The sequence below is a fragment of the Lithobates pipiens genome, unplaced genomic scaffold (assembly GCF_037356315.1).
Source record: "Lithobates pipiens isolate NorthernLeopardFrog02 unplaced genomic scaffold, aLitPip1_a1.2 Scaffold_8, whole genome shotgun sequence".
Taxonomy (NCBI): Eukaryota; Metazoa; Chordata; class Amphibia; order Anura; family Ranidae; genus Lithobates; species Lithobates pipiens.
The window spans coordinates 676,945,457-676,957,708 of record NW_027507903.1 but is presented as its reverse complement, the minus strand read 5'-3'; the positions used below and the strand labels follow the sequence as shown (position 1 = coordinate 676,957,708).

The 12,252-nt window shown below is 44.7% G+C and overlaps 1 protein-coding gene across 1 annotated transcript in view; it reads left to right on the top strand.

Moving 5' to 3' along the window:
* LOC143962527 (C-type lectin domain family 10 member A-like) overlaps positions 1-11,898 on the top strand; it is a 63,687-nt gene extending 51,789 nt beyond the window's left edge. The window contains exons 9-11 of the mRNA XM_077471800.1: positions 3,819-3,970; positions 5,787-5,893; positions 10,912-11,898. Of these exons, the coding sequence (XP_077327926.1) occupies positions 3,819-3,970; positions 5,787-5,893; positions 10,912-11,071 (419 nt within the window). The 3' untranslated portion in view covers positions 11,072-11,898. The remainder of the gene's footprint in view (positions 1-3,818; positions 3,971-5,786; positions 5,894-10,911) is intronic.
* Positions 11,899-12,252: the final 354 nt, after the last annotated feature.

The window sequence follows — 12,252 nt, the reverse complement described above, 5'->3', positions numbered from 1 at the left end:
ATTACTTAAGTCTCTATTCACTAGTACCTGCGAGGGGTTTACCAGACCAATCATTGTCGAGCTGTGGAGAGGCCACCAGACCTCAACAGGTGTGGAGTAGGGGGACAAACCAGCAGACGGAACTGAGATTCAGCTCTAGGGATGAGCTTCGTGTTCGAGTCGAACGTACTAATTCTAGTCCTAGACCTCCTCTGCAACTCAAAACATGTAACCAGTAAAAAAAAAATTTATAAAGAAAAAATTACTAATCTGCAAAATTTTATAAAATTTTATAACAGAAACAAAGAAAAATTCATTTCGCAGAATTTCCGGTCTTTTTTCTTTTATAGCACAAAAAATAAAAAAAACTGAGAGGTGATTAAATACCACCAAAAGAAAGCTCTATTTGTGTGAAAAAAAGGACAAACATTTCATATAGGTCCAGTGTTGCATGACTGAGTAATTGTCATTCAAAATGTGAGAGCACCAAAAGCTGAAAATTGGTCTGGTTATTAAGGGTGTTTAAGTGCCCAGTGGTCAAGTGGTTAATAATAGAGCTTGCAGTCAGTAGTGTTAGGAGATGTGCGTGCTGTCTGCGTGCTCTGTACCCAGTACATACCGCTATAATATAGGGCAGGCCCCTACTTTCAAACATCCAACTTACAAACATCTCCTACTTGCAAACGGAAGGAGACAGCAGCAAGTGAGATGAAAAAAGACGGATGGCAAAACAAATTATACAGGGGTGATAACCCTTCCCTATGTTTTCCAAAAAGCTTAAAAATAGTTTTTTTGACTGGAGCTACACTTTAAAAATGTACCAGTTGAAAATTACAAACAGATTCAACTTAACACAACAAACCTACACAGTCCCTGTCTTGTTTGCACCTCCTGTATACTGCTGTTCTGAGTATATAGGGCCTGGGGGCCACACGCATTTCCTTTTTTTAATATGGGTACAGGGTTCCCCTTAATATGCGTACAAGACCCAAATAGGCTGGTAATGGGCAGGGAGGGCTACCCATGCCATTTTTCTGAATGATTTTCAACCATATTGCAGGAACCAGATATAACATTAAAACCGCAAGCAGTTTTAAATGGTGTTATTTCCGTTAAATGTCATTTTGTGCAGGGACTGTTCTAAACACGGGAAACACGTGGCATTTCACAGGCATACTACAGACACCCCCCAGGCACCATATTTAAAGTAATATTTCACTTTTTTTTTTTCACTTTAATCGTCATTAAAATCAGTGCTCCCGCCAAAACGGCCGTTTTTAAAACTTTTTTTTGCATTGACCCATGTCCCCTGAGGCAGGAGTCAGGTCCCCAAACCCTTTTTAGGACAGTATCTTGCATATTAGCCGTTAAAATTAGCACTTTCCATTTCGAACGTTCGAGTCCCATAGACTTCAATGGGGTTCTAACGTTCGTAACAAATGCGGGGGCCGTTCGCAAGTTCTGGTGCGAACCGAACCGGGGGGTGTTCGGCTCATCCCTATTCAGCTCTAAGGCAGGAGATGTCCATTGCTGAGAAGCATGGCGGGAGTACTTCTTGAACTCCATCCAGGGAGAAACATAAAACCAACTGGGTGAGAGGGAAGAAAACAGAGTTAGTCGTAATTTCAAAGTCAATTCAAGCGGTCCCTCCTGGGAGGTGGGGTGGCCCAGATGGTAGAGTGACGTGGAGTAGATGGCATTCTCGGTAGTGCAGCCGCATCCAAGAGCTCCAGTTTCACTAGAAGCTCCTTTCCCTCAATGAGCATGATAACAGTGTAGGTCGTGCCATTGTGGGAGACCTGGAGCTTAAAGATATTGGCAGATTGGAGGATTGAGGTGACCTTCATTTTCCTGTGCTTGTCCAGCATGGTGGGGGAAATATCTGGGTATATTTGAATGATATATTTCTTGAGGCCCAAAGGATGTCCTCTTTGATCTGGAAGTCCTTAAGACATAGTACAATGTCCATAGGGGGCTTCTCAGGAGGGGGGTAGGTGCAGGGCTCTATAGATCCTGTCATAGGAGAATGCTGAGAGCGGGGCGTCAGACAGGAGAGACTGGAACAGTTTCTAGATTGTAGGCAATAAATCAGTCACTGATTCGGGAACCCCCATACCCTGAGATTATTGTGTCTGTTCCTGTTGTCCAGGTCCTCAATATGGGCTTGGAGCTGTAAGACTGTTTCAGGTAGAGACTCTTGCTCTTTTCTGAGGTCTAAGCAGACCAGAGCAAGCTCATCGTGTTTAATTTCAAGCAAATCAGTTCTGCTGCCCAAGACTGCCATCTCCATGGAGAGAGTGTTAGTAGCTTTATGCAGCTCAGATTGGAATTTCTGAGCTATCTTGTCATACATTAATGTGAGACTGTCATCTAAGTCTGCTTTTGTGAGTTGCAGAGAACACTCAGTCTCCCAGGAAGTGAGCTGGAGAGGAGGCTGCAGTGTGTGGAGGAGTCTGTACCTGTTTCTTCTGGGTGCCATTTTTGGCCATCTTGCTCTGTTCCCTTACTCTCAGCAAACAGGTTGTTAAGAGACTTTTGGGCCATGGCGCTGCGGCAATTTTTTGGTCCCGGCATGCACTGAGTGTTCTGCCGGGGTTACAGAGATGAATCGGGAGAAAATGCTGACTTTTTAGCTCAGGGAAAGTGCTTTTCATCTCCGCGGATCACGGAGCTCTCAGCCTGTGCTTCTTTCCCAGTCCGCGCATGAAGATGTACGTTGGCAGAATGGCACGGACAGGCATATGGGCGTACAGGTACATGCCTTTAAGAATGCCACCGTGCCATCTCGTGCGCACCGGTCGGGAGCCCCGTGAGTCCAGTCGCGGGTCCCTCTGACTCGATCGACGAGGGGATACCCGCAATCGTCTCACCGGGAAGCTGAACAGGGAGATGTGGAAGTAAACAGCATCTCCCCGTTCTGCCTAGCAACAAGTGACACTGATCTCTGCTCCCTGTGATTGGAGCAGAGATCAGTGTTCACTAACACACAATCACGCCCCCTACAGTTAGTAACATGCCCCTAGGACACACTTAACCCCTACACTGCTACCTCCTTTTTAACCCCTTCACTGCCAGTGTCATTTACACAGGAATCAGTGCATTTGTATAGCACTGATTTCTGTATAAATGGCAATGGTCCCAAAAATGTGTCAAAAATGTCTGATGTGTCCGCCATAATGTCGCAATCACAATAAAAATCACTGATCACCACCATTACTAGTAAAAAATATAAATATTAACAAAAATACCATAAAAATATCCCCTATTTTGTAAACGCTATAAATTTTGCGCAAACCAATCATTAATCGCTTTTTGCGATTTTTTTAACCAAAAATATATAGAAGAATATGTATAGGTCTAAACTGAGGAAAAAAAATGTTTTTATATATTTTTGGGGGATATTTATTATAGCAAAAAGTAAAAAATAATGTGTTTTTTTCAAAATTGACTCTCTTTTTGTTTATAGCGCAAAAAATAAAAACCGCATGGGTGATCAAATACCACCAAAAGAAAGCTCTATTTATGGGGAAAAAAGGGACATAAATTTTGTTTGGGAGCCACGTCGCACGACTGCGCAATTGTCAGTTAAAGTGACGCAGTGCCGAATTGCAAAAAGTGGTCTGGTCTGAAAGTGGTTAAAATCCCATTAAGGGAAATTTTAATTTTTTTCAGTAATAAAGGGATGCAGTAGAGTACCCCCATTACCCCCACAAAATTAATGTCTGCATGCTGTGCCTGATTTCCATTTTTGTTATAATTTTACCGTCTTGGCTAAACTGTAAGACTATAACCATAACAATCCAGCGTCACCCACCCAATCCTCTTTCTTGCTCCCTCAGACTCCTCTAATACATTATGCAGTGAGGGATGGAGATACTATGGACTCACCTGTTACTACTTGTCTTCAGACTCAATACCATGGAACGCCTCCAAGAAAGAGTGCGAGAACAAGGAGGCCCACCTGGTGGTCATTAATGGCGAGGCAGAGATGGTATGCACAGATATACACTTCCTATTGTATTAGTCCCATTGTCTGATCACATCACTGCCGGCAGTATTTGATTATTATGCTCCCAGCCTCACCCTGGGAAGAGATTGCCCAGTTTGCAGGGCAACAATCTAAGCACTGGTAGACTGGGAGAGATTATGACTGAGTCAGGTCAAATGAATAGTTAACCCTTTGCACACACATGGTAGCCAACACTACATGTTTTAACAGAAATCTGCACCCTTTATAGAATCTCTTGGTGAAATTCTGGCATTTAAAAAAAATGTGTCACTTGCTGCCTCATCCAGACAGGAATGTAACAGAGCTTACACTGCTGAAGCTTCTTCACAGAGACAAAGTTATTTCTAAATAGAGCGATCAGCTGCATGATTATCAAACATTGAAACAAAAAAAGGTGCAGGAATTATATACAGACAAAAAATTAACTTCAATGGCATCCCAGTCCAGCTATTGTATAACAGCTTCAACTCTTCTGGGAAGGATGTCCACAAGGTTTAGGAGTGTGTCTATGGGAATGTTTGACCTTTCTTCTAGAAGCACATTTGTGAGGTCAGGCACTGATGTTGAACGAGAAGGCCTGGCTCAAAGTCTCCCGCTGTCCAGAAGTTTTTGGAGAGTGTCTATGGGAATGTTTGACCATTCTTCCAGAGCATTTGTGAGATCAGGCACTGATGTTGGATGCGAAGGTCTGTTTTTCAGTCTCCATTCTAATTCATCCCAAAGATGTTCTATCGGGTTTAGGTCAGGATTCTGTGTAGGCCAGTCAAGTTCCTCCACCCCAAACTCATTCACCCATGTCTTTATGGACCTTGCTTTGTGCGCTGGTGCGCAGTCATATTCGAACAGGAAGAGGAAATCCCCAAACTGTTCTCGCAAAGCTGGGAGCCTGGAATTGTCCAAAATGTCTTGGTATGCTGACACTTTAAGAATTCCCTTCACTGGAACTAAGGGGCCAAGCTCAACCCCTGAAAAACAACCCCACACCATAATTCCCCCTCCACCAAATGATTTGGACCAGTGCACAAAGCAAGGTCCATAAAGACATTGGAGATTGGGATTACACCTGAGTAATTAAAAAAAAAAAAAAAACTCTTTATTCTATGAATGGGAAATGATCTCTGAATGGAGGATGGGTGGATGATCGTTAGGTCTGCCCCATCCATTCATAGTTGGTGTTCCATTCATAGAAGCTGTAGTATAGTATGGCTTGTATGTCTGGAAAAACTCCATGTCTGTAAGGAGGTCCGCTCAACAGAAACTTCAAACCACCACCGGGGAAAACATCAGGTTTCTTTTACTCCAACCGTGAACTCAGGTCATATACCCCAAACGAGAGACAAACACCACAATAGTGTAAACCTTTTTCACCAGGATTTAATAAAGGTAATGCATTTACATGAAAAGAAGATTAAAACAGCATGTACTGGACATAGTGGTTTCAGAGGTAGATTCTCCAAACGCGATGACAGGAAATGACACACGGCCAAAACATTGCTATTATAGAATACATTTCCTCTCTCCTCAATTCTTTCAACTTTGACTTTGCTGTCCATTTTCTAAGGCTGACCTCAGGGGTGTCACGAGCCTGGAGATAAGTTGTGCCATGTCTTTGTCTCCGGGGGAAGATCACATTTGTATTCGGGTGTGACGTGTTCTCATCATTTTAGAGGAATTCCTCCTGGTTCCCCAGTTTCCTACCCAAACCCTAAAATATAAAGGTAGTGCAACTGTCATGTGACCTAATCAGCCTTTGTGTGTATAATTCATCTTCTAACAACTTCTATATTTTGTCTTTAAGAAATTTCTGCATGGGATTGCAAACGAACAAACCTTTTGGATCGGTCTAACAGAGGAGGATGGAACCTGGAGATGGGTGGATGGAACGTCTTATGACATAACTCCAAAGTAAGACACAGAAACCTCAAATACCGGAATCCTTCTCACATAGCTCTAAGATCTGGCAAAATGATCTGAAAAGGTGGCACACCGATGGATCCTTGAGCACATTGTTAAGACTTTAACTCACTCCACTCAGTGCTGTACAATACTTTGTCACCCAGAAAACAGTAATGTTCTGTGACATGGAGTGATTAGACCCAGTGGTAGATGCGTTTTTTGTGAAGTCCATGCCCGTTTTAAGGGCTTAAAAACAAATAAAAAAGGAATTAAAAACTGGGTTGACCTCATGTACATGGCTATTCCCAATGGTACTGCTCGCTTAATGACAGCTCCATGAGCAGTCATCAGCTATATAAGGGAAGGGGAGGGGAAAGTAGTGACATCATTGACCAAATATGGCCAGTGACAGTTGCTGTTATCCCTGTCCCTTTGCCAATGTAACTGTAGATTCCTACCCATGTGAGTAATGTGCCAGAGATGGTTGCTAGGGATGCAGCGGGCACCAGCACTTGCTGCTTCTGTAGGAACCACTGACAGCAGGAAGCTGCTATATATAGAAGCAGTAGAAATACCACCTCTATAGATGATGCTCAGCTCCCATCGCACAGGGTGTCGTAGAAAATTCCCTTGGGCTATGTACGCAAATCCACACTTTGCCAAAATGTGCACTTCCAGGGTCTAAATGCACACAAAGCACAAAACGATTCCTTCGCGCTTAAAAGCGTATGTGTATCAAGCTCTTTGGTACAAGGAAATTGAAGTACTTCATAGCACCAGGTAGAATCAGGAACATTGCTGCTTCAAGCTGGAATCTCGAGCATCTGTCCTTGGGGTCCAGATCCTTGGGCTTTTTATTAATTGGACACAAAAGAATGACAAACAGGAAGTTTTTGCCCACAACAGGCAAGCACTTCCTCAGTACAGAAAATGACATCACAGGAAATGACATACATTAAAGGGGAGGGCACTCACAAGAGGAAGTGCACATGCCCCCTTTTAGTCAGCATGCAGCCCAGCAGATACTGTTTCAAAGTAAACAATATTCTACTGGTTCTTACAGGCTTGAGACAATCTGCGGGGACATTGCTACTGGTGTTGGAAATATACGGTACGAGTATATTAACAAGGCAGATACCAATGTCCTCTTATTAAAGCAGATATGTATCCAAAAGGGATAACATAGCCACACAGAGATAAAATAATATGTTTATCTCGTTACAGTGGTGTGAAAAAGTGTTTGCCCCCTTCCTCATTTCCTGTTCCTTTGCATGTTTGTCACACTTAAGTGTTTTGGAACATCAAACCAATTTAAACAATAGTCAAGGACAACACAAGTAAACACAAAATGCAATTTCTAAATGAAGGTGTTTATTATTAAAGGTGAAAAAAAATCCAAACCATCATGGCCCTGTGTGAAAAAGTGATTGCCCCCCTTGTTAAAACATACTATAACTGTGGTTGTCCACACCTGAGCTCAATTTCTATAGCCACACCCAGGCCTGATTATTGCCACACCTGTTCACAATCAAGGCATCACTTAAATAGGAGCTGCTTGACACAGTAAGGTCCACCAGAAGATCCTTTAAAGCTACACATCATGCCGAGACCCAAAGAAATTCAGGAACAATTGAGAAAGAAAGTAATTGAGATCTATCAGTCTGGAAAGGGTTATAAAGCCATTTCCAAAGCTTTGGGAATCCAGCGAACCACAGTGAGAGCCATTATCCACAAATGGCGAAGACATGGAACAGTGGTGAACCTTCCCAGGAGTGGCCGGCCGCCCAAAATTACCCCAAGAGCGCAGCGACGACTCATCCAAGAGGTCACAAAAGACCCCACAACAACGTCCAAGGAACTGCAGGCCTCACTTGCCTCAGTTAAGGTCAGCGTTCATGCCTCCACCATCAGGAAAAGACTAGGCAAAAATGGCCTGCATGGCAGAGTTCCAAGGAGAAAACCACTGCTGAGCAAAAAGAACATCAAAGCTCGTCTCAATTTCTCCACAACACATCTTGATGATCCCCAAGACTTTTGGGACAACATTCTGTGGACCAATGAGACAAAAGTGGAACTCTTTGGAAGGTGTGTGTCCAAGTATATCTGGCGTAGAAGGAACACTGCATTTCATAAAAAGAACATTATACCAACAGTAAAATATGGTGGTGGTAGTGTGATGGTCTGGGGCTGCTTTGCTGCTTCAGGACCTGGAAGACTTGCCGTGATAAAAGGAACTATGAATTCTGCTGTCTACCAAGAGATCCTGAAGGAGAATGTCCGACCATCTGTTCGTGTACTCAAGCTGAAACGAACTTGGGTTCTGCAGCAGGACAATGATCCTAAACACACCAGCAAGTCCACCACCAAATGGCTGAAGAAAAACAAAATGAAGACTTTGGAGTGGCCTAGCCAAAGTCCTGACCTGAATCCTATTGAGATGTTGTGGTATGACCTTAAAAAGGCCGTTCATGCTCGAAAACCCTCTAATGTAACTGAATTAGGACAATTCTGCAAAGATGAGTGGGCCAAAATTCCTCCAGGACGCTGTAAAAGCCTCATTGCACGTTATCGCAAATGCTTGGTTGCAGTTGTTGCTGCTAAGGGTGGCCCAACCAGTTATTAGGTTTAGGGGGCAATCACTTTTTCACACAGGGCCATGATGGTTTGGATTTTTTTTCAATAAACACCTTCATTTACAAATTGCATTTTGTGTTTACTTGTGTTGTCCTTGACTATTGTTTAAATTGGTTTGATGTTCCGAAACACTTAAGTGTGACAAACATGCAAAGGAACAGGAAATGAGGAAGGGGGCAAACACTTTTTCACACCACTGTATGTGGACTTCGCTTCTCTAATGCGCATAGTCATTTGAAGGCAAAAAGCTCATTACGCTTGGTACCTACAAACCAACAAACATCCACAGACACAAAGAACACATCTCAAATCCCATGAGAAGGTTTTCATACCGACCATTTTTACCACTGGTCTCAATTTAACCCAAGTGCACTCTGCTAGAGTGCTCCTTCGATTAAACCAGACACACCTCTTTTTTCAACTTGTCCGATACCACCCCGGCGCGTTGTAGCGCCGACCGCAGATTGCGTGCCAAGGGGGGCGCTTCACCCAGCTGCGCCGGAATCCAAAAGCCCTCTACAATACCCTGGGCCAACAACTGCGCAGCTTCCCGATCTGGATACCTAGCGAGGAAAAGCAGCATCTTTTCCACTCTCACCGGCGTGGTCCCCCTTTCCAACAGCATCGCCGGGCTTGCCCTTTCCCTGCTTAAAGCAGCGGGACAAGGGGTGCCCCCCCCCACCACATCCAGAGCACTCATGCTTGTACTTGCACGACCCTCCGAACTTGCAGGAGCCCTCGTTAAACTGCCAGCACACCCCTTTTTTTCTTGTGGCCGATTGTCCGGGGTTAGTGGACCCACCGCCCCCCCCCCCGTGAAAAAACTGGCTAGGTGACCTCGCCAAGGTCATAAGGCGCATCCATAAGCTGATGTCCTTATGATCCCATTTCAAGGACGGGCGAATAGCCCTCCGCTGACAAAATTGCTCGTCATAACGCAACCAAGACGTTTCCCCATAGACTCTGTAGGCCTCTCCCACGGCGTCAAGGTAGCAAAACAGCGCCAAACAGTGTTCCAGGTTCCTCTCCCCTATCACGCTAGCCAAGATGGCGAACGTCTGTAAGCAATTTGTAAATGTCTGAGGAATATATATCTCCTCTTCTCCTCGTCCTCCTTCTTGTGGTCCTCCGGCCTCACCCTATTGAGATTAAACTTCTCCAATGGTAGGAGTGCGAAAATCTCCACGTAGTCGCCTTTCCATATCTTCTCCCTAACGTCTGGCTTCAGATGGGCCCCTAGGGGCCCCTCGAAGCAGACATAAACCTCACACTTTGCCGCATCCGCTAAGCGAACCAAATCCTGTTTTTTTGCGGGCACAGTGGTCTCCCCCCCCCCCGCGGGCGTATTATCCACCCCCTGTTCAGCCAACCCCACCACCAAAGTGGCAGGCGCCGCCGGTTCCGCGGCCACGATCGCCTGCCGCCGCCATGCCTGGAGCTGGGGCCTCCCACACAGCCTGTGGCCTCCCAGCCCTCACAGTACCAGTCCTGGCCTTGCAAGCACCCCCCACCGCCCTGCTGGATCCATAAGGCTGCTTGTTGGAGCCCCCCCGCCGAAGGCCCCACCGCTCGCTTCGCGGGCGGGCCTGATGGGGGTCTGTTAGCCACGTGTGCTGCTAGTCCCAGGAGGGGGGATAAAGGGGGGTCCGGCGAAAACCGATCCGGCGGCCTCGAGCACCGCGCTCGCGCCGTCTCCCGCCCGGTCCGCTCAGCCGCTGGGGTAGACTCACCCAGTGCCGCTGCCAGCCGAGCTTCCAGCCATCGAGGGCCCCTGGATGCCGATTCAGCTTTAAGCCTGGCAAAAAGTTCCTCCACCGCCGCCATTATGACCACCAAGCTCGCTCCAGATCAGCAGATTGCGGAGGGGAGGAGCCGCCCCCTCAGCACATTAACTCTGATCCTCCCCTCCCAGTAATATGACAGTACCGCCCTCTCCAGATTCCTGAACGTCCCTTGTTAATCCTGTCATGCCGCCCTGCGCCTATGCTGTCTCTTCTTTGCTCCAGGCTTACTTTCTTCCAAACACCCTAACAGCCTAGGTTTAAGCCAAACCATTGGCTCATCCCTACTCCTCACAATGTAGGAAGGAGATGAGGTAAAGAACTCCTCACATAGACCAATTGTTAAAGGCATGAAGGGGAAGAAGAAGGGGAAAGAGGTGGGAGGAAGAACACATCACATAGCTAGGGGCTATGTATGTATGGGGTTGGCCACCACTGATCTATCCTTAGTAGATTGTACCATTAAATTGTAATGTGTGGTCAATTCTCTTGCAGCCGATCACAGTTGTTGGGCTCACACCTTTTAAATCTCATTTTATAGCATTTCTGAGGTCCCAGTTCTGCTCAGTTCCTGTATTGGTCTAAACCCTTATTGTCACTTCTGTCCTTCAGGTTCTGGGGGGAGACTCAGCCCGATGATTGGAAGGATCATGGTTTCAAAGGAGGGGAAGACGGGGAAGATTGTGCTACGTTAAGGAAAACATATGACTGGAATGATCGCCACTGTTCTGAAAACATAAACTACATCTGTGAGAAGAAGATGACCTTCTGATATGGACTAAAGGACACCAGAGGACACCTGATATCTCTATCTACTGTATCTTTGCTACTCCTCCATTATACTATAGACATATAGAATCTACTACTGTATAAAATAATGCTGCAGGATATGCTGGGACTTGTTCTCCTAGAATTGGAGTATCTCAGAGCGTCCAATCTGCTGTTTTCAAGTTGAACTCCAACCTTTTCTTTAGTCTTGCACAGTTGTATAGGGTCTTGTATTTCACCACATGCTATGAGCTTCTCACAATGTGCATTAAAAGCTACAAAGAGTCAGATAGAGCCCTGCCTGATTTCTTGGTTGGAGGAGGTCCAGTGTCACCTAGGTCTCTCCTCCCCAGCCTGAGTGTCCCTGACCCACCATAAGTCATTCAATGAATCTCAGTTTTTTCAAACATGGAGGCTCAGCATCACATGTGGGTGTTATCTAGGGTGATCTGCATGCAAACGCGTGAGTCACCAACCTTTTTGAGACTTCACATGTTATCAACATGGGGGGGTTATCTTGCCAGAGGGGACAAGGCCTTTATCCACTTCAATACCGGCCACTTTACCCCCTTCCTGCTCAGGCCAATTTTCAGCTTTCAGCGCTGGCACACTTTGAATGACAATTGCTTGATTATGCAACACTGTACCCATATGAACTTTTTATCTTTTTTTTTTCACATAAATAAAGCTTTCTTTTGGGGGTATTTTATCCCCACTGGGTTTTCTACTTTTTGCTAAATAAACAAAAAAAGATGGAAAACTTTGGAAAATAATGTGTTTTTCTTCATTGCAGTTATAAAACTTTGCAAATAAATAATCGTTTTTCATAAATTTAGGCCAAAATGTATTCTGCTCCATTTCTTTGGTGAAAATAACCCAAATCAGTGTATATTATTTAGTCTATAGGTAAGTTATGCAAACTATGGCATATATATATTTATATATAAAAAAAAATATATATATATATAATCTGAAAATTGTTCAATCCTGATGTACTGACGGCCTATCGCATTTCTTGAGGCACGAAAACCTCAAGACATTACAAATACCCCCCAAATGGACCCCTTTTTGAAAAGTAGACAGTCCAAGGTATTTAGTAAAAGGCATGGCAAGTTTTTTGAAGTTGTAATTTATCACAATTGTTGGGAAAATGAAGATATATATAAAAAAAAAATATTTTTATTT